The 21,019-nt window shown below is 51.9% G+C and overlaps 1 protein-coding gene across 9 annotated transcripts in view; it reads left to right on the top strand.

Moving 5' to 3' along the window:
- Nucleotides 1–21,019, top strand: part of Dock6 (dedicator of cytokinesis 6) — a 62,434-nt gene that overhangs the window by 28,973 nt on the left and 12,442 nt on the right. For 5 of the 9 annotated variants that reach the window (XM_041657162.1, XM_041657164.1, XM_041657163.1 and 2 more), the window contains 17 exons: nt 3,519–3,614; nt 4,935–5,075; nt 7,941–8,054; nt 8,206–8,376; nt 9,324–9,463; nt 9,557–9,726; nt 12,499–12,659; nt 12,968–13,150; nt 13,801–13,927; nt 14,248–14,332; nt 15,091–15,187; nt 15,314–15,448; nt 16,046–16,198; nt 16,494–16,652; nt 17,754–17,854; nt 19,393–19,585; nt 19,668–19,811. In XM_041657162.1, coding sequence (XP_041513096.1) covers nt 3,519–3,614; nt 4,935–5,075; nt 7,941–8,054; nt 8,206–8,376; nt 9,324–9,463; nt 9,557–9,726; nt 12,499–12,659; nt 12,968–13,150; nt 13,801–13,927; nt 14,248–14,332; nt 15,091–15,187; nt 15,314–15,448; nt 16,046–16,198; nt 16,494–16,652; nt 17,754–17,854; nt 19,393–19,585; nt 19,668–19,811 — 2,370 coding nt within the window. Of the gene's footprint in view, nt 1–3,178; nt 3,272–3,518; nt 3,615–4,934; nt 5,076–7,940; nt 8,055–8,205; nt 8,377–9,323; nt 9,464–9,556; nt 9,727–12,498; nt 12,660–12,967; nt 13,151–13,800; nt 13,928–14,247; nt 14,333–15,090; nt 15,188–15,313; nt 15,449–16,045; nt 16,199–16,493; nt 16,653–17,753; nt 17,855–19,392; nt 19,586–19,667; nt 19,812–21,019 lie in introns of all 9 variants that reach the window. The other 4 variants (XM_041657161.1, XM_041657160.1, XM_041657166.1 and 1 more) reach the window with 2 other exon arrangements.

The following is a 21,019-nucleotide window of genomic DNA, read 5'->3' as shown; positions in this document are numbered from 1 at the left end:
AGCACTTGGGAGGCAGAGGCAGGTGGATCTCCATGAGTTTAAGGCCAGCCTGGTCTACATGGTGAGTTGGAGACCATCCAGGGCAGCACAGTGAGACTCTGTCTTAACAGATACAGAACAAACATTGAGAAAAACATAGATCCTAGCCCCAGCAGAAGACTCTGTGGTGTGCAAATGGATCAAGGCCTGTGTGAATCTACCGGCTACAGCTCCAATACCCTGCATGGATGGCCCTGCTCTTTAACCCACCTCTGCTTTCGGGGACTCCTAACCTTCTCCTTGACATAAATAACCCTATGAGGGTGAAGTAGCGCTGGACCCCCATAGTTTCCCATCTGTTTTTATGCAGGGGTTTTCCCAATTTAGCTTCTTCCTAGGGACCTGGTATGGGGAGGGGCTTTACCTGCAGTAGGCCTGGGCTCTTTTCCCCCTTGACTCAGGCCTTGCCCTGTGCCCAGCTGATTGGCTGCCTCTCTGAGTCTCTCAATATTTGAGATGAAGATAAAACACCAAATTTTCAGGTGCCTGCCTATAATCCCAAGTCTTGGGAAGTAGAAGAAGGAGTACAAAGTCGCCCTGGGCTACATGAAAGTTTCAAGGCAGCCTAGGCTACATCAGATCTCATCTCAGAAAACAAACAAAAAAGACTCTTAGTAAAGTGCTCAGCAGCATGGTCCCAAGTATGGGCAGAGGGTGGGGCCCAGGGGGTCTCCTGAGCTGCAGCAGACATCCCAGAATAGATCCCAGCAAACAGGTGAGCATGTTCAGAAGTGCTGCATAGATGCTTCAGCAGGCTGGAGCTGGGCTCAGCAAGTAGAGCACTGGCCTAGCGTGCACACAGGCCTGGGTTCCATCCCTAGGACCACATACACCACGCACGGTGATGCACGCCTGTAAACCTAGCCTTTGGAGATGGAGGCAGGAGGATCAGTAGTCTAAAGTCATCATTGGCTACATAACGAGTCTGAAGCCCTGTCCCAAAAGAAAAATGCTGCGGTGGTGTTCAGTGGCAAGGCACGCGGTCAGCCAACTCACCCTGTCATTAAAAAATATGTTAGATGTATTTACTTAATGTGTATGGGTGTTTTTCCGTGAGTGTTATGTGTGTGTCTATGCTGCACCTACCTGGTGCCCTCAGAAGTCACAATGTGGGTGCTGGGATCAAACACGGGTCCTCTGCAAGAGCAACCAATGACTGAACTGCTGAGCCATCTCTAGTCCCATCTGTAGCGTTATTAATCAGAGTGGTCCTCAGTTTCCTGAAAGGTCAGTTAGGCCTTGAGGAGCCACGAGGAGGTGACAGGTAGTAACAGGGTAGTGTTCCATGCAGGAAGTGATCTTCATAGCGTGTGGTCTGGCTCAGGCATGCAAAGTAAGCTGTGCATGATGGACCATGTCAGCTGCAGGGTGCTTAAGTGCCAGTGGCAGAGCCAGCTCCAGCACTGACCAGAAAACCAGGCTGGGAGAGTGAAACTTGGACCATGATACCTATTTGGCAGAGGGGCATACTGAGGCCCTGTGAGGCCCTGAGCAAGGCTGGAGCAGGAGGCCAGGCCTGTAGTCCTGGCAGGTACCGTCTTTGCTGTCTTACCTTCCTTCCTTTCCTTCTCTCTCCACACCTCCTCCATGTTCACAAACTGTCCCTCTGGCCTCTCCTCCAGTCATGAATTCCCTTCCCCTGTCTGCAGTGGTGCCATGACCAGCCTTTGTCTCTGCTGCACCCCCCCACACACTAGGGGAGTCATGGCCTACATCACCCCAAGCCATCACCTCATCTTCATTGTTCCTTCTGACTCCATCCTTCACAGGGCACCCCCTTTTCTTTTGTCTTTTGTTTTGTTTTGTTTCCCTGAGCACAGAGCATGGAGCCCAGGGCCTTGACCATATGAAGACAAGCGCTCTACCACCGGGTCAAATCCTAACCCTTATTTTTGTTGTTTGTTTTGTGTTTTGTGGAGTGTTGTTTAGTTTGGTTGTTGCCCTCTGAGACAAATTCTTGCTATGTGGCCCATGATGGCCTGGAAGTCACTCTATTCCTGCCCCCTGAGCAATGGGATGACAGGTGTACCCCACCATGTCCAGCCCCCTCTTTTCTCAACACGTCTGATTTCAGCTGCTCTTTTACCTGCCTGTACCCACACTGTCCCATGTACTTCCTCAGCACCCTGGCCATGCCCAGTGTCCTCGTTCTACCTACAAACCCATTCCCACACGTCTATGCCCCTTCCCCATCGGCCTCATAGCCTGCATGGCCCTGCCCATCACCCCAGCCTGTCTTCTGTCCCTGGCACAAAGAACTCAAGACCAGGTCTTTATAAAGGGTAACTGCTGAGCAGGGATGGCACACACCTTTAATCCCAACTCAGGAGGGAGAGGTAGGGGGATCTCTGTGAGTTTGAGGCCAACCTGGTCTACAGAGCGAGTTCCAGGACAGCCAGGGCTACACAGAGAAACCCTGTCTTGAAAAACAAACAAGTAAAGAGTAACTAGTTAATGTATACCTCTGGATGCTAAGTAAGCTCCCAAGCACAGGCCCCTCGCGCTGGATCATGTGGCAAAGGTAGCCATGGTGACAGAGTTAGTGAGCTAACTTAGGTCTCTCCCTTCTGTGCCCCCACTTTCTCAATCCTCCCTGTTTCTCTCCCTCTCCCCTTTCTCTTCCCTTCCTCTCTCCCCCTCTCCTTCCTTCCCTCCCTCTCCTCTTTCCTTCTTTTCCTTTCTCTTTCATTTATTGTGAGACAAGGTCCCCCTTGACTTGGAGCTCACAATCCTCCTGCCTCAGCGTCCTCAGCTCTAGGATTATAGGTGTATTCCATCTTGCCTGCCTTTCTCTTTCTCTTCTTCTAAAGCCACTAATAGTACTGTAGGAGTTCCACCCTTACAGCTTTACCTAATGCTAGTCACCTGCTAAGGTTCCACCACCAAATGCCATCAACATGGCCAGCCTGGGCTACATGAGACCCTGTCTCAAGAAAACTAAACACAAAATCTCTAGCATATGGAAGTTTCTGGCAATGTTTTCAAACCCTAAGTTCCTCCTGTGTTTAAGGGGACCAGGGCCCATCTCTCTTTACCCATGCCCACAAGGACCATCCTCCCTCCATCCATGTAGCCTCGTCTGTTTCCCATCCTCATCACTAACTCTCTCTGCCATCCATGCTCATCCCATCCGTCCTAGGCCATCGACCGCAGCTCTAGCCGTGCCTCCTCTTACCTCGAGGCCTCCTCCTCGGCCCCGCCAGCCCCTCAGCCAAGACACACTGTGCAGAAGGTAGAGCTGGGGAATAGGGTGGCTGATCTGATGTCTATCCCACTGCCCCACAGCAAGGGTCCAGTGCTTCTCCCCACATCACATCCAGAGCCTAGCCAAGGCTGGAGTCTGCTCTCATCCCACCCTGCATGGCCTCCTGTTGCTCTGACCCCCAACCAGGCTTCGGGCTACCTTCCCCAAGTCATGCCTTGCTAAGGGGTGTGGGAGGGTGTCACGTGGCCCTTGGTGACCCTCGCCCTGTCCACAGTTGCTGCACGAAGAGCTGGCCCTGCAGTGGGTGGTGAGTGGTAGTGCGGTCCGTGAGGTGGCCCTACAGCATGCCTGGTTCTTCTTCCAGCTCATGGTGAGCACGTCCCCATCCAGAGAGACCTTTGAGAACAAGTGCCCTGCAACTGCATTTGAGAACCCTAGGAAAAGGCCTTGGGGCTCTTCTATAACAAGGGATAGGGCCGGGCGGTGGTGGTGCACGCCTTTAATCCCAGCACTCGGGAGGCAGAGGCAGGCGGATTTCTGTGAGTTCGAGGCCAGCCTGGTCTACAAGAGCTAGTTCCAGGACAGGTACCAAAAACTTCAGAGAAACCCTGTCTCAAAAATCAAAAAAAAACAAAAACAAAAACAAAAAAAAAAAAACAAGGGATAGGGGTCACCTTGACAGTGACCCCCTGCCAGAGAGGATTTCTCAACCCAGAGAAGGGCCCTCCTTCCTCCAAAAGACGCTAAGCACTGAGAGTCAGGCTTGCAAACCCCCAGATTCCTTTAAGTGAGTCTTTGTGTTCTCTTCCCCAGGGCCTGTTGGCCCTGACCTCCCCCAAAATCCTCCAAGACAGAGTCCTGAATTTCTCAAAGTCAGCCCCTCAGAGACTGGGAAGAAGGTTCAGTTAGAGCAAAGTGCTTGCCAAACACACGAAGACCAGAGTTAGATCAGGAGAACACATCTGAAAAGGAAAGGACTGGGCCTGGCAGAAACTGGTAATCCCAGCACTGGGACCTGGAGGCAGAAGGGTCCCTGTACTTGTTGACCAGCCAGCCTAGCCAATCAGGGTGCTCCAGCCTCAGTGAGACCCGCCCCAAACAGGATCCTAGGCTCTACCATTGGTCCCACCTGTTTCTCACACCCTACCCACTCAGGCCCAACTGTGTCACTTCCTCAGGTCCTGCTCGGCTGCATTTATTGGGGTCAGAACCCCTTAAACCCATTGCTTTTTTTTGGGGGGGGGGTTGTTTTGGATTTATTTATTTTATGTTTATAGTGCTCTATCTGCATGTAAACCTGCATGCCAGAAGAAGGCATCCGATCTCATTACAGATGGCTGTGAGCCACCATGTGGTTGCTGGGAATCGAACTCAGAACCTCTGGAAGAGCTGCCAATGCTCTTAACTGCTGAACCATCTCTCCAGCCTACAGCCCACTCTTCTCAATGCTAAAGTTCCGTGCCTCCTGTCAAGCCCAGATCACCCTTCAGTCACTACTACTTAGCTTAGAACCTTTGATGTTCCCCTTTCTTGCCTGTAGTGCCTCACCTGTCAGTCCAGCACCCCAGTTTCTCTCGAGCCCCAGCTATGTATATTAAGCCTCTCCCACAGCCTTGGGGCCCCTCCCATATGACAGATCCCTGCCCACAACCTTTCAAGTTAACACCCTGCCCACGCACCTCACCCCCAGATAAAAAGCATGGAACTACACTTGCTCTTGAACCAGCGACTGGACACTCCCCGCAAGCTGCGCTTCCCTGGACGCTTTCTGGATGACATCGCGGCCCTGGTGGCCTCTGTGGGCCTGGAAGTCATCACCAGGGTCCATAAGGTGAGGAGGTACTCAGGGCCTCTTGGAGGAAAGTGACCAGGTGGACAGACCAGTGCTGCGGTCAGAGATGCAGTGTGCCACATGCAGCTGTTCATGGTCTCTCTCTCTCTCTCTCTCTCTCTCTCTCTCTCTCTATATATATATATATATATATATATATATATATATATATATTTGTTTTGTTTTTGTTTTTCAAGACAGGGTTTCTCAGTAGCTATGCAACTGGTCCTGGAACTTGCTATGTAGACCAGGCTGGCCTCGAACTCACAGAGATCCACCTGCCTCTACCTCCCGAGTGTTGGGATTAAAGGCATATGCCACCACTGCCTGGCATGGTCTCTTTCTTGAGCACCTATGGTATACATAGCCCCCGGCTGGATGTAGAGACACAGCAGTAAACAAAACTGATCAAGTCCCTGCCCTCACAAAGCAGTTTTGGAGGAAAAGCTGGAAGGTGAGATGGATAAGGCCTGGGAGCCACAGGCAGGAGGAATGGCAGTGCAAGGGTCCAGAGGCAGGGAGAACCATGGAAGGAGAATAAGAGTTGGTGAGGGGGCTGGAGAGATGGCTCAGAGGTTAAGAGCATTGCCTGCTCTTCCAAAGGTCCTGAGTTCAATTCCCAGCAACCACATGGTGGCTCACAACCATCTGTAATAAGGTCTGGTGCCCTCTTCTGGCCAGCAGGCATACACACAGAATATTGTATACATAATAAATAAATATTAAAAAAAAAAAAGAGTTGGTGAGGACACAGTGGCAGGGGTGGGGGTGGTCAGACAGGCGGACGACACATCCTGTGGCCCTTAACTTGGCACCAGTATGCTGCAGGAACATAATAAGTGGATGTTGCTGTTCTGAGAGTTTGATGATCGCCAAGGCCCCAGGGTTACTGGTTCCAGTCCCCACAGGAATTAGGCAAGCAGCAGTCATGATCACCATATCCCTACGGAAGCATTCATTGATCTTCTGCATGAGTCCAGCTGGATCTTATTCAGTCTCACCAGCCATCCATGAAGTATTAATGTTACCCCTACTTTACTGATAAGGAAACTGAGGCAGAGATTGACAGAGTAGCCTAACCTAGTGCCATGCTACTGGGGGGGACAAGTCACCCTCTTCTGTAGGGGTGTACGGGGCCAGAGAGAATGTTTCCCTCGGACAGAAACACCCACTACGCTACTCCATCCAACCCATGTTCTGCAGAAATGTCTCCTAATTATTTTTTATTAAAAAATTTAAGCTGGACAGTGGTGTGCACGCTTTTAATCCTAGTGCTCAGGAGGCAGAGGCCGGCAGATCTCTGAGTTTGAGGCAACCTGGTCTACAGAGAGTTTCAGGACAGCCAGGGCCACACGGAGAAACCATGGCTTGGAAAGCCAAAAAAATTATTTATGTGGATGAGTGTTTGGCTTGTGCACCGTGTGTCGTGCCCTTGGAGGCCAGAAAAGGGCTTTGGATTCCCTGGTACAGGAGTTCCAGATGGTTGTGAGCAGCCATGTGGGTGCTGAGACTCAGACCCAGGACCACTGAGCCATCTCTCCAGCCCCATATCCCGATTGTTTAAAATTACATTTGTTTATCTATTGTGTTTGTGTGGGTTTGTGAGATATGGTACATGTGAGAAGTTAGGAAACAGTCTAGGAGGCAGCTCTCCTTCCACCAGGGTGTCAAACTCCAGACGTCAGGCTTGGCAGCCAGCTTGCCAGTCCATCTCTCCTGATGCGCTTTGATTTTTACAGAGTCTCATTGTGTTCCAGACTAGCTTGGAACTTGCTGTGTAGCTTCAAGCTCAAAGGGAAGCACCTGCCTCCCCAGTGTGAGGTTAAGTTCATGTGCCGCCGAGGTCGACTCTCCTGGTTTTTAAGGAGAAATGTCACTTGGGGATGATAGGGACATTCAGGTTTGGGAAAGGCCACCTGTTGCACGGTCCCAGTGACCTCTAGGCTGCTGCAGAGGTCCCAGTCTCGGTGTCCCTGGAGCAGTCCCAAGCACTGACAGCAGGGACTGGTGATGGGCACTGCTCCTTCATTCATTCCTTTGGCATATAATGAGCACCAGTTGTATCTGGCTCCATATTTAAGGTTTCCCAGCCAGGTGTGGTGGTGCACGTTTGTGATCTCTGCATCTGAGAGGCTGAGGCAGGAAAACCACATGCTTGAGGCTAGCCTGGGCTATGTAGTTAGTATATGGCTTCTCCCCTAAGACTGTTGGATTAGCACCCAGGACCATATGTTTCTTTCTCAGAGGTGGCACACAGTAGGTGCCCAATAGATGCTCATTACTGATGGTATGCCATTAGAGCACATTAATTTGCTAGACTACAATGCTAAGCATTTAAATAGAACCAAAGTGTTTCTCTGTACATAAGTAGGCTACAGGGCTACATTTGGTTCACGGCCTCCCAGTTCACCAGGGGTCTCAAGCAATGAACGATGGTACTTCACCTCTCTGATCTCATTGACCAAAATATGGTCACATGACTGTCAGCTGCAAGAGACCCTGGGAAATGCATTCTGTTGCACTCTGAAGTCTGGATGTAGAGAGTGGATTATCCAACTATGAGTGGGAGAAGAAAGAAAAATGTATTGTAAGGCTGGGTGTGACATAGTGGCGTCTGACCCCAGCCTGGGGTGTGGAGGCTGGGAGAACTCTGCGCTTGACCCCAGCCTGGATTACAGTGAGCTAGGTCAGCTAGACTGCATCACGAGACCCTGTCTCAGATAATAAAATAAAGTTCAGTGAGTGTTGTGAGTGGGTCATAGAGGGGAGGAAGTCGGGGATGAAGACCCGAGAGTTGAGGAAGTCATGCATAGGTGAGCAAGGCTGGACACTGTCAATATGGACTGAAAAGTCCCGTGTCCCCAGGACATGGAGCTGGCTGAACGCCTCAACGCCAGCCTGGCCTTCTTCATCAGTGACCTCCTGTCCATAGCGGATCGAGGTTACATCTTCAGCCTGGTACGAGCTCACTACAAGCAGGTAGGTGTGCATGATGGAAGACATGGAGGGTGGGAGATGGCATCGTGGGACCCATGGTGGGGGATGTGGAGGCAGAAGATGGCATCTTGGAACCCATGGAGTCTAAAAGCAGGAGAATGGTGATCTCACCCCTGCATCCCCTTTCTTGCAGGTGGCCACTCGGCTGCAGTCTGCCCCCAATCCAACTGCACTGCTGACCCTTCGAATGGACTTCACCCGCATCCTGTGTAGCCATGAGCACTATGTGACCCTTAACCTCCCCTGCAGCCCCCTGTCGCCCCCAGCCTCCCCCTCCCCCTCGGTGTCCTCCACTACTTCCCAGGTAGGTGGGCCTCCTCCTCCCCGCTTCCACCTTAAGTGGCACACATTCAACCTGTCTTCTGCATGTCTGCTCCCTTCCTTGTGGTACACTGCCCTGGCACACCCTTGACCTTTGACTCGTCACCTCTGAGTCTTCACCCTGACTTCTCAGAGATTTCCTAGCAAAACTGACTCCTTCTGACCCACAAACCCAGTCCTTGGGCTTGCATTCGGTCTGCTGTTCCTCAGCCTTTTGAGTTTTGACTCCATGCCCTCCCCCCTCACAGATGGGTTATCCCTGACCTTGCACCTCTGACCTTTAAGGATTTATTTGTTTTATTTTATGTGTATGACTGTGCACCACATGCATGCCTGGTATCAGTGCAGGCTAGAAGAGGGCGCTTGGTCCCCCAGAACTGGCATTGCAGATGGTTGTGAGCCACTATGTGGAGGCTGGGAAATGAACCTAGGTCCTCTGGAAGAGCAGCCAGTGCTCTCAACTGCTGAGCCATCTCTCGGTTCCTCTGACCTTTAACCCTGTGCCCACGGACAGTACTGTTGCACTGTCATCCTACAACAGTGAGCAAATAATATCATGATGACACTTTCTTGGGAGATACTTAATTTAAAATTGTATTTACTTTGTGGGGAGCATTTGTGTGCTGTGATAATACCGTGGCGCTCAGAGAACAACTTCCGGGAGTCGGTTCTCTCCGTCCACCATGTGTGCCTTGGGGATCAAACTCAGGTTGTTAGCTTTGGTGGAGAGTGCCCTCCCTGGTTGAGCCCTCTTCCTGGCCCCTCCTGAAGTACTTTTAGGAGGGGAAAGTGGGAAATATCCAGATTTAGGATCTGTGGGTTTGTCTCTACCGTCCCAACCACTCATCTCCAGCCCTTGATGCTAACTTCTGTTACTGTCATGGTGGCCACGGTTGTGACCTTTTACCTCATCCACTCTACCATCTACAGAGCTCCACCTTCTCCAGCCAGGCCCCTGACCCTAAAGTGACCAGCATGTTCGAGCTAAGTGGGCCTTTCAGGCAGCAGCACTTTCTCTCTGGACTCCTGCTGACGGAGCTGGCCCTGGCCCTGGACCCTGAAGCTGAGGGGTGAGCATGGGGCCTGGGTGTGGCCGGAGGAGTGTGACATGGGCCAGGAGCCATGTCTGCACCATGCTGAGTAAGTACCCTGTCACTCCACAGGGCATCCCTTCTACACAAGAAGGCCATTAGCGCTGTACACAGCCTGCTGTGCAGCCACGATGTTGACTCCCGCTACACAGAGCCTACCGTGAAGGCCAAGGTGGCCGAGCTGTACCTGCCCCTGCTCTCCCTTGCGAGGGACACACTGCCACGACTGCATGGCTTCGCTGGTCAGAGGGCTGGGGAAGATGGGTTTTATGGGGCCAGACTTGACCATGGGATATGGAGTGGGAGAGGCAAAGAACGGGGTGGGGGATGGGGTGGCTAGTCAGCCTGAGGGAGAGCAGCTCAGGGCCAGGCTCACCACAGCATCCACATCAAGCCGTAAGCCTCACCTGGAAAGTGAAACGGTGAGCATCCACATGACAGAGGAACACGCGTGTGGAGACTGTCCAGGGAGACAGTGAGCATCCACATGACAGGAACACACATGTGGAGACTGTCCAGGGAGACAGTGAGTATCCACATGACAGAGGAACACGCGTGTGGAGACTGTCCAGGGAGACAGTGAGCATCCACACGACAGAGGAACACGCATGTGGAGACTGTCCAGGGAGACAGTGAGCATCCACATGACAGGAACACACGTGTGGAGACTGTCCAGGGAGACAGTGAGCATCCACACGACAGAGGAACACGCATGTGGAGACTGTCCAGGGAGACAGTGAGCATCCACATGACAGAGGAACACGCGTGTGGAGACTGTCCAGGGAGACAGTGAGCATCCACATGACAGAGGAACACGCGTGTGGAGACTGTCCAGGGAGACGGTGAGCATCCACATGACAGGAACACACGTGTGGAGACTGTCCAGGGAGACAGTGAGCATCCACACGACAGAGGAACACACGTGTGGAGACTGTCCAGGGAGACAGTGAGCATCCACATGACAGAGGAACACGCGTGTGGAGAGCTGTCCTATTGTTGCAGCCCACCAGAGGCCTCCTGATGGCCCGCGCTGCCTTCTGAGAGGGACGGGGAAGGCTCAATGGGAAATAGGCAGGTGAGAGAGCGGGCCTTGTACTCCTGTCTTTGCTCTCTCATCGGTTCCGAGTTGCGAGTGGTCCTGCATGGCCTTCAGGCACAATCGAGGGCTCTTTCCTGGATACAGACAGGATCCTAGATTCATGCCTTTCATCAGTATGGAGAAATCCTCATCTCTTATCTTCTTAACCTTTTTCCTGCCTCCTCTTCTGTCTCCTGGGACTCCAGTGCCTCATGTTAGAGTGTTTCTTTCTATGACATGTCTGCTGTTTTCTCATCTGTCCTTGAGTTCACTGTCTTCAAGCCCATCTGTTTAGTTCTAGGGTGTGTGTGTGTACATGCATGTGAAGGCCCAAGTTTAATGTCAGGAGTCAGCCTTGATCAGTCTTCCACTGTAGCTGCTGAGTCAGGGCTTGCTGGCTGGTCTCACCATCCAGGCCTGCACCTTCTCAGGCTGGGATTGCAAGCATGTTGCATCTGACATTTACATGAGTGCTGGGCACTTTGAACTCCTGTCCTCATGTGTGCATGATAAATACTCAGCCACTGAACCATCTCCCAGCCCAAATTCTTAATTTCAGACACTCTATCTTTTAACTTGTAAAATGTCCAATTTGATTTAATTTTTTCATACATTCCAATTTTATTTGTTTTATCATTTTTGTATTGTTTCATGTGTGTGAATGTTTTGTCTGTGTGTATATGTGTGTGTCCCATGTGTGTACCTGCTGCCCACAGAGGCCAGAGGCTGTCACAACCCTGGAACTGGAGTTATACACAGTTGTAAATCACCACATGGGAGCTGGGAATTGAACCTGAGTCCTTTGGAAGAGCAGCCAGTGCTCTTTTATTTATTTATTTACTTTTTTTTTTTTTGAGACAGAATCTCTCTATATAATCCAGGCTGTCCTGGAACTTGCTATGTAGACTCAGAGGTCCACCTGCCTCTGCCTCCTGAGTGCTGGGGTTAAAGGTGTGCGCCACCATGTCCAGCAGCTCCCTATTTTTAATTAAAACATTATTTGTTTGTTTTCTGTGTGTGTGCAGACATACACATGAACATGTGGAAGTCAGGACATGGGAGAGTCGGTTCTCCCCTTCTACCACGTGAGCCCTGGAGACCGGAACATGGGTCATAGGTCATCAGGCATGGCAGCAGCCATCTTTGTACTGAGCCATCTCACTGACCCTCTGGCATTATTTCGAAATTCTTCATCTTTGAAACCATTTTGTCCTTCTCTGACTTTTATTTGCAAAATCGTTGCTTGCTAAGGGACATTTACTCTTTTCTGTGTCTACTTCAGATGTCTTGGTCACTTACAATTTTGTGTTCTCTCTGGACATTGAATATGCGAGCCACGGTCTGGAGCAGTGTTGGCTTCTCCAGGGAGGGTGTTCCTTTTAGGGTCTAGGCAGATAGGTAGCTCCGACCTCCTCAGCCGGGACCTGCACCAAGCCGGCTGAGGCCAGAATTTCACTTGGGTTCAGTCTACCTTTTGTCCGTGGCAGCCAGGTGTCATGGTACACGCCACGTAACCCAGTATTCAGAAGGCCGAGACATACTCCCAGCCCCTCACTGACCGACCCATGGCCCAATCCTCAAGTTATGTTCTAAGTGTTAACTATGGAGCTGTGGCCAGAGTAGCCATACTTTAAGTACAAAGATTAAATTTGAGCAATAGCAACTATTGACCTGACCTGGTCTGAGGTGGCTGATGTCAAAGAATACTGGAAATTTGGAATGAGAGCAACAATTATTCCTTTTGGGGGTGGTGTTCTAGACAGGATTTTTCTGTGTAGCCCTGTCTGTCCTGGAACTCACTCTGCAGACGAGACTGGCCTCAAACTCCCTGTCTCTCCTTCTTGATTACTGGGATTCAAAGCATGGGCCGCTGCTCCTGGCAAAAGCAAGGAGCTTCCCAGTGCCTCATCTTTCTTGTCTTCTATTCTGCCCCTAGAGGGCTCAGGGCAGCGATCAAGACTGGCTTCCATGTTGGACTCAGACACAGAAGGTGAAGGGGACATTGGAGGCACCATCAACCCATCTGTGGCCATGGCCATCGCTGGGGGACCTCTGGCACCTGGCTCTCGCGCCAGCATTTCCCAGGGACCTTCAGCAGTAAGTCTGAGGCTCATCCCCAGAGACGGCTGGGTATGTGGCTCACGTGGTAGAGTGCTTGCCCTAGCATCTATGCAGCCCTGGTACCACATTCCTGCATGGAGTGGTGCGTACCTGTGACCTAAACACGGTGGTGATAGAGGCAGGAGGATCACAAGTTTAAAATCTTCTTCAGACCATGTTGTGGGTTTGACACCTGTCTGTGTCTCACACAAAATAAAAAGGATGTCATGTCACGAGGTACAGTTGGCCACAGCTCACTTTGTATAAGGAAACTAACTTTGATTCTGTTCCCTCTCTGCACCCAGGCAGCTCGCTCAGGCTGTCCCCTCTCTGCCGAGTCCAGCCGGACCTTGTTGGTGTGTGTGCTGTGGGTCCTGAAAAATGCCGAGCCGGCCCTTCTGCAGCGCTGGGCTGCCGACCTGGCCCTACCCCAGCTGGGCCGCCTCCTGGACCTCCTCTACCTCTGTCTGGCTGCCTTTGAGTACAAGGTGTGAGGCTGTGGGTGAGGCTGAGGTGGGGATGAGCACACACCCAGAGCTCTCTGTAGCGGGAGCTGGGTAGCCAGGGGCAGACTGTGTGTACAGAGCTTCTGTGAGCTGAGGGTGGAAGGTGGGCTGTGTCCGTCCTCAGCTCTGGAGTGGGATGGCACATGACCTCGTGAATAGAGTGTTGCACTGGGGATGAGGGCAGTCATAGAGTGTTTGACAGGCACGCGTAAAGTCCATCTGTCCCCAGGATAAAAGAGAGCAAGGAGGGTGGAGGAGGGAAGGGCACACAAGCCTGTCATCCCATGCTTGGCTGTTCAGAAGGCCAAGATCATTCTCGGCTACATAGTGAGTTCAAGACCAGCTTGGAGTACGGGAGGCTCTGCCTTAAAAATGAGAAATTTAGAGAGTGAAGAAAGGAGAGAAGGTGGAAAGCTGCAAGGGAGTCTGATAGCGTGATTGGCAGGTGCTGGGAGAAGTGTGGTCGGGAGGAGGAGAGTGGGGGAGGGGGAGAAGGGGGAGCAGAGGGGAGACGGGATGAAGAGAATTTGGAGGTGGTGAGATTTTGGAGAGAAGGCTGTATTGTCTTCTGGCAAAGGACCCTGAGCAGAAGGAACACACATCACCTGAAGCCCCGTTCTCTGCTTTTCCAGGGGAAAAGGGCATTTGAGCGCATTAACAGCCTCACGTTCAAGAAGTCCCTGGACATGAAAGCCCGGCTGGAGGAGGCCATCCTGGGCACCATCGGGGCGCGACAGGAGATGGTGCGCCGGAGCAGGGGTGAGGTGATGGGGAGCTGGTGTGTGGTGCACACCTGCAATCCCAGCCCTCGGTAAACGAGGAATTCAAGGCTAGCCCTCGGCTATACATGAGTCCTTGTGTGTGTGTGGGGGGGGGGATCACATGTCACTGCTCTCTACACGGATGTATGTGGTTCTCATCTGTCCCCACAGCCTGTTTGTGTCTACTAGTGGTGTCTGACGAGCAGTGTCTCTCTGCTTAACCCTACATAGACGTCTTCCTGTGTGTGAATGTTTCCCTATGTCTGCGTATGTCTTTCTCTCTCCACATACCTATGAACATACAATTTTACATGGCAGAGAGAAGTTCATCTGGAAACCAAGAGAATGTTCGCTGGCGTAAGAGTGTTACACACTGGAGACAGACCTCAGACCGTGTGGACAAGTAAGATGGGTATTCTCATGACTGTGATGAGCTGCCTGAGGCAGCCATTTACAGTCTAAAAGTTCCTCATAGGCTGTGTTGGTGCAAGCCTGGGAGCCCAGGGCAAATAGTTCCAAGCCATACAGTGCTCACAGCAAGACCCTATCTCTAAATAAATACATACATACATACATACATACATACATAAAATAAATAGTTGTCCCTTGAGACCTACCTTAATTGCTTCTTAGGGCACACTCCTAATAACCAAAAAACTGTCTAACTAGTCCCTATGGGTCTAGGGAATCAAACCCTAGATCTCACCAATGTTGGACAAGTACTCTACCACTGAGCCATGCCCCAGCCCATCACTGGGGGATTCTAGGCAGGGGCTCTACCACTGAGCCACACCCCAGCCCCTCACTGGGGGATTCTAGGCAGGGGCTCTACCACTGAGCCACACCCCAGCCCCTCACTGGGGGATTCTAGGCAGGGGCTCTACCACTGAGCCACACCCCAGCCCCTCACTGGGGGATTCTAGGCAGGGGCTCTACCACTGAGTCATGCCACACCCCTGCTCTCTATCTCTTAGCTTCTTCAAGCTGAGGACCAACCTTCCAACACAAGAAGCTTTAGGAACACACTCAGACCATCACATGAGGTTTAGATCAATATCTAGAGAGCTGCTCCCTCCAAGAACAGCCAAGGGTGGGAGAGGGCTCTGTCATGTCACTGGGTCTGTCTCCAAGTGGCTTCACATGGTCCCCCCTGCCCTCCAGGACCAAGGATGAAATGGAACATGAAGCCCTGGTGGATGGAAATCTGGCCACAGAGGCCAGCCTAGTGGTTCTGGACATGCTGGAAATCATTGTGCAGGTATGATTTGATCCAGTGTCTGTCCTGACCTCTCATCCACATGGTGGCCCCATAATCCCTCAGCTTCCCAGACCCCATAAGCACCCTTGTCTTTTAATCCGTGGATTTCTGATACCTTCCGTGAAGACGGTGATGCTGTCGGAGGCCCGTGAGAGCATCCTGAGTGCCGTGCTGAAAGTCGTTCTGTACAGTCTGGGGAGCGCCCAGAGTGCCCTCTTCCTGCAGCACGGCCTAGCCACCCAACGAGCACTGGTTTCCAAGGTGAGCAGACTCCCAAGCAGCAGCCACAATTCACAGGATAATAATAGTTCATGTACTGAGCACCTACTGTGTGCCAGGCAGTTCCACGGCACAAACAACACCGCTACATTTCTGAACTGAGGAGCAAGCCTGGCATGGTGGCTGTCATCTGTCATCCCAGGTCATCTTTGGCTACATAGCAAGTTCAAGGCCAGCCTGGACCGCCTAAGATAATGTTGCAAAATAAGAACAACCAAAAAGAGAAAGTCTTCCAGAAATATAAATAGATTGGGTGGAGTTATATGTACTTGTCATCCCAGCTTTGGGAGGTAGATGCAAGAAAGCAGGCATTCAAGGACATTCTTGGCTCTACAGGGAGCACAAAGTCAACCTAAGTTACATAAAAGAGCCTGTCTCAAAAAGTAAAAACAGCCAGTTGGTGATGGCGCATGCCTTAACTCCTGAAGTAGAGGCAGGCGGATCTCTGAGTTTGAGGTCAGCCTGGTCTACAGAGTGAGTTTCAGGATAGCAGAGCTGCCCAGAGAGACCCTGTATTGGAGGTGGGGAGGGAAGTACCAAAAATGGGCTGAACAACCTCTTTCTGGGGCCGGGGGGCAGTTCCCGGAGCTGCTTTTCGAGGAAGACACTGAGCTTTGTGCCGACCTCTGCCTGAGGCTTCTGCGACACTGCGGCAGCCGCATCAGCACCATCCGCATCCACGCCAGTGCCTCGCTCTACCTGCTCATGCGCCAGAACTTCGAGATCGGCCATGTATGGGGCAGTTCCCGGGCTCCAGTTGGGGTGGCACAACACGGGGCAAGATCGGCCATGTATGGGGCCGGTTTCTGGGCTCCAGCTGGGGTGATGCAGCACAGCACAGGGGCCATCAGCAAGTATCATCCAGTGTCAGAAAGATGGGTCAGACTTGGAAGCCTGGGAGGAAGGTAGGTGGGGAGCAGTAACCACATATTGCAGCTGACAGGTCAGAAAGTTTAAGGGACCCTGGTGTGAGGGAGTCGGGGACACCTGAAGCTCTCAGGGTAACACCGCTTCCCTGTCCGATCAGAACTTCGCCCGTGTGAAGATGCTGGTGACTATGTCCCTGTCATCCCTTGTGGGGACAACTCAGAACTTCAGTGAAGAGCACTTGAGAAGGTCCCTCAAGACCATCCTGACCTATGCGGAGGAGGACATAGGGCTGCGGGACAGCACCTTCGCTGAGCAGGTAAAGCCTATGCTGCTGCCCCTCCTCCCATTGTGGACAGTGTGTCTGTTTGCCCCGTGTCTTTTGGTTTATTTGTTTATTTATTATTGATATCCATATTTGAACTTTGATGTTGTGAAGCAGGGTCTCACTCTATATCTCAGGTTGGACTTAGACTCACAACAATCCTCCTGCCTCTGCTGTCTGAGTGCTAGGATTATATGCATGATCCACCAAGACAAACCTTTTGTTTTACTTTATTTTTTGAGATAAGTTTTTCCCTTCCCCTCTCTCTTTTCCTCCCTCCCTCCCCTAGTCAAGGAGGCCTAGATCTCACTATGTCGCTGAGGATGGCCTTGAACCCCTGGCCCTCCTGCCCCTACCTTCCGTGTTCTGAGATAACTGATCTGCTCCTCCACTCCAACTTTTTTGTCTCCTTTTGGACATCTCAGCCTTAGCCTAGGCTAACCTGGAGCACATTATATATCCAGGATGACTTCTGACTTGCGGCCGTGGTCCCGGCTCTGCCTCCCAGTGCTGGGAATACAAGGTGTGGGTGCGTACTTGTGTGCACATCCAGTGTGCAATGAGCAGGTAGAGCGAGGCACTGTGTGTGTGGTGAATGTGCATGTCTGTGTACCTGTGCACACGTGCATGTGGAGGCCAGAGGTCACAGGAGGATGACTTCTTCAGTCTCTCTCCACCTTATTTTTCTGCGGGGACTTTCTTTCAGATGGTTCCACTGTGCACCTCTGGCTGTCCTGGACCTTGCTATGTAGAGCAGGCTAGCCTCAAATTCACACAGATGGGCCTTCTCTGCCTCCCAAGTGCTGGAGTTAAAGCACCTTATTTTTAGGAACGATGTCTCACTGACTCAGCTAGACAGCAGGGTCAGAGATGCCGTGGTGTCCTGTTCTCATTGTCCTCGTCATCTTCATCGTCCCATGTCCATGTCCTACCCACCCCGCCCTGCTCCTGCTTTTCACATGGGTGCTGGGGATCAGACTCAGGTCGTTATGCTTGCCTGGCAGCGTTACCCACTGAGCCATCTCCCAACCCTGCTCTCCCATCTTAATCCTGACCCCGTTGCCCTTATGACCCCTGGACATTTGCTTGCTCCAGGTTCAGGACCTCATGTTCAACCTGCACATGATCCTGACAGACACAGTGAAGATGAAGGAACACCAGGAGGACCCCGAGATGCTCATGGACCTCATGTACAGGTGAGGGAGGGGCAAGAGTCAGGCCTGGAGTGGAGAGCCAGGCGAGCAGGCAGCTGAAGGGCACAGGTCAAAGCACAAGATGGGACAGAACGGGAACAGATACGGGTACACGTTTGTAGTTCTCCAGTGCCAGACCACACACCCAAGACAATCCGCTCATAAAGAGAAAAGGCTCCGATAGTAAATGTGCCTACCACCAAGGCTGATGACCTGAGTTCCATCCCAGGGCCCACATGGTAGAGGAGAGGGTCCCTCAGGTTGTCATCAGACCTCCTGATGTGCACTGTGTTAGCCCACACATATATCACACACAGAGAGATAAAATGAATGCACAAAAGAGGGAAAAGAACTGTTCATCTAACTATTCGTTTTGGGGAGTTCATTCTGTAGTCAGTTGGCGCCATAACTGGGGCCTGTGAGAGAGCTCCACACTGCAGCTTGTGGGACACTGGAGACACTCAGGTGAGGAAGCCAGGCAGACAAGAGGAAGAAACCGGGTCCCACAGACAGTGGCCATGAACAGGACTCATGGTGGTCGGCCTAGCACACGTGAGGCCCGGCTTCCGTCTGCAGCACCACTTACACTGGCCTCTCTAGCACGCAGGCAGGGGAAGCAGGCGGATGAGAGCCTTAAGGTCATTTTTGGCTACACAGCCGGTTTGGGGTGCTCTAGTTTGCCGTCTGTTACTGTGATAAACACCACGGCCAAAAGCAATCTGGGGAGAAAAGGGTTTATTTGGCTTAAATGTCCTAATCACAGTCTGCCATTGAGGGAAGTTGGGGCAGGAACCAAACAGAGGCCATGGAAGAACACTGCTCACTGGCATGTTCCCCATGACTTGCACAGAAAGCTTTCTTATAGAACCCAGGACCACCTGCCCAAGGGTGTCACCACCCAGAGTGGGCTGGGCCATCAATCATTAATTAGGACAACACTCCACAGATTTGCCTACATGCCAATCTGATGGAGACGTCCTCTCCATTAAAGTTCTTCCCAGATGTCTCTAGCTTGTGCAGGCGAGTGGAGAGATGACTCAGCAGTTGAGAGCCCAGAGGACCTGGGTTCAATTCCCAACACTCACATGGCAGCTTATGACTATCTATAACTCCAGGATCCAACACCCTCACACAAACACACATGTAGGCAAAACACCAATGCACATAAAATAAATTACTTAAAAGAAAAAGAAAAATTAACCAGTGCAAGTGGCCAGCCTGGCACACACCTATGATCCCCGCACTCAAGAGGCAGGAGGATCAGAAGTTCGAAGTCAACCTCAGCTACATAGCAAGTTCCAGGCCATCCTGGGCTATATGAGACCCTGCCTCAAAAAGTAAAAAAGGAAAAAAAGAAAAGTGAGTTAGACAGGGCTGTGAGGATAAGTAAAAGTATGGAGAAGAGAGGGGCAGGGTACGTGAGGCGGAGCCATGACTGAGCCATAGGGGATGGTTAGAGGGACAGACAAGTAAGAATGCAGGTGGGATCGGGCTGGACAAGCAGGGACAGGCGCTCACTCCCCTGCTGACGTGGACCCTAGGATTGCCCGGGGGTACCAAGGCTCTCCAGACCTGCGGCTGACATGGCTGCAGAACATGGCTGGCAAACATGCAGAGCTGGGCAACCATGCAGAGGCTGCCCAGTGCATGGTACATGCTGCTGCCCTGGTGGCCGAATACCTTGCCCTCCTCGAGGACAGCCGCCACCTGCCTGTGGGCTGTGTATCCTTCCAGGTTAGTGATGGGGTAACTGGGAGATAGAGGAAGGCCCACTTGGGTGGGCGCTGGGTCCGATGCTACCTCCTGCCCTCCCCAGAACGTCTCATCTAACGTGCTGGAGGAATCTGCCATCTCTGATGACATCCTGTCACCAGATGAGGAGGGCTTCTGCTCCGGGAAGAACTTCACGGAACTGGGTCTGGTGGGGCTGCTGGAGCAGGCTGCTGCCTACTTCACCATGGTGAGACCTGTAGCGATGGTGTCAAACTGCTTGGCAGGGATTTGGAATGGGGAGTCAGGAGCAGGCAAGGTGGTGCATGCCTGTGAATCCAGCATTTGAGACAGTGAGGCCATAGGACTGGCGTTGAGGCCAGCACGGACTACAGAGCCATTTTCCCCCAAACAAAATGAAATTGGGCCTGGGACTCTAGCACACAGAGCCCTGGGTTCCATCTCCAGACCCTGTAAACCAGGCATGATGACGCACGCCTGTTGATCCCAGCACTCAGAGAGTGGAATGCAGGAGGAGCAGAGGTTCAAGGCTGTCCTCCGCTATACAGCAAGTTCTAGGCTACTCTGGGCTGTGTAAAGAATAAAGGGGGAGGGAGGAAAGAACAGAAACAAAATAAGAAAAACAAACCCCTGAGGCTTTAGCTCAGTGGCAGTGGTAGAATATGTGCGGAGCACGGTGAGTGAGGCCTGTGTCGGGTGCAGGGGACAGAACCATTAACCTGGGACCACCCTGAGAATGTAGGGCTAGGAGATGACTCGGTTGGTTAATGTGCTTGTCACTCAGGCATGAGTTTGGATCTCCAGTAAAAAGCCAGGCATGGCCGTGAAAACCTATAATCCCAGAGCTGGGCCAGAGTGAGTATTCTGAGGGCTGGCTAACTAGCTAGTCTACCTCAGATGGCAAGCTTCAGGCTCAGAGAGAGACAGACTGCTTCAGAAAGTAAGGTGCAGAGCGACTGGAAGACACCTGATACAACCTCTGGTCTCCACACAGACACATAACTCCCACAAGGGGCTGGGGTATGGCTTAGTTTGTAGAGTGCTGACCTAGCCTGCTCGAAGCCCTGAGTTCCATTCCTAGAACTTCATAAACGTGGCATAGTAGTACACACCTCTCAGCACTCGGAAGGTAGCAGCAGGATCGGAAGTTCAAGACCAGCTTGGGCGCGTAGGACCCTGGTTCAGAATGAGAGAAAAGCAGAGAATTGGTTCCCCAGAACCGTGAGCTGCCTCTCCCTTCATTCACAATTTTATCACACTTGCCTAGAGTGCACATAAAAGAAGAAAGGGTTTTTGTTCCTGCTTGTTTCTCCAGTCTTGTTCTGGGTAGTGTCCTCTGCTTGGGCCTTCCTGGGCAGCTACTCTATTGTCTGGGATACTGTGTTACCCGACTCGGGTGAAAATAAAGCCAGTTAAGACAGGAGCTAGGGCTGGGCG

Source organism: Microtus oregoni, unplaced genomic scaffold (assembly GCF_018167655.1).
Source record: "Microtus oregoni isolate MIOR12 unplaced genomic scaffold, Mior012 000008F_ref0000371, whole genome shotgun sequence".
NCBI lineage: Eukaryota > Metazoa > Chordata > Mammalia > Rodentia > Cricetidae > Microtus > Microtus oregoni.
This window is presented reverse-complemented; position numbering and strand designations above follow the sequence as displayed.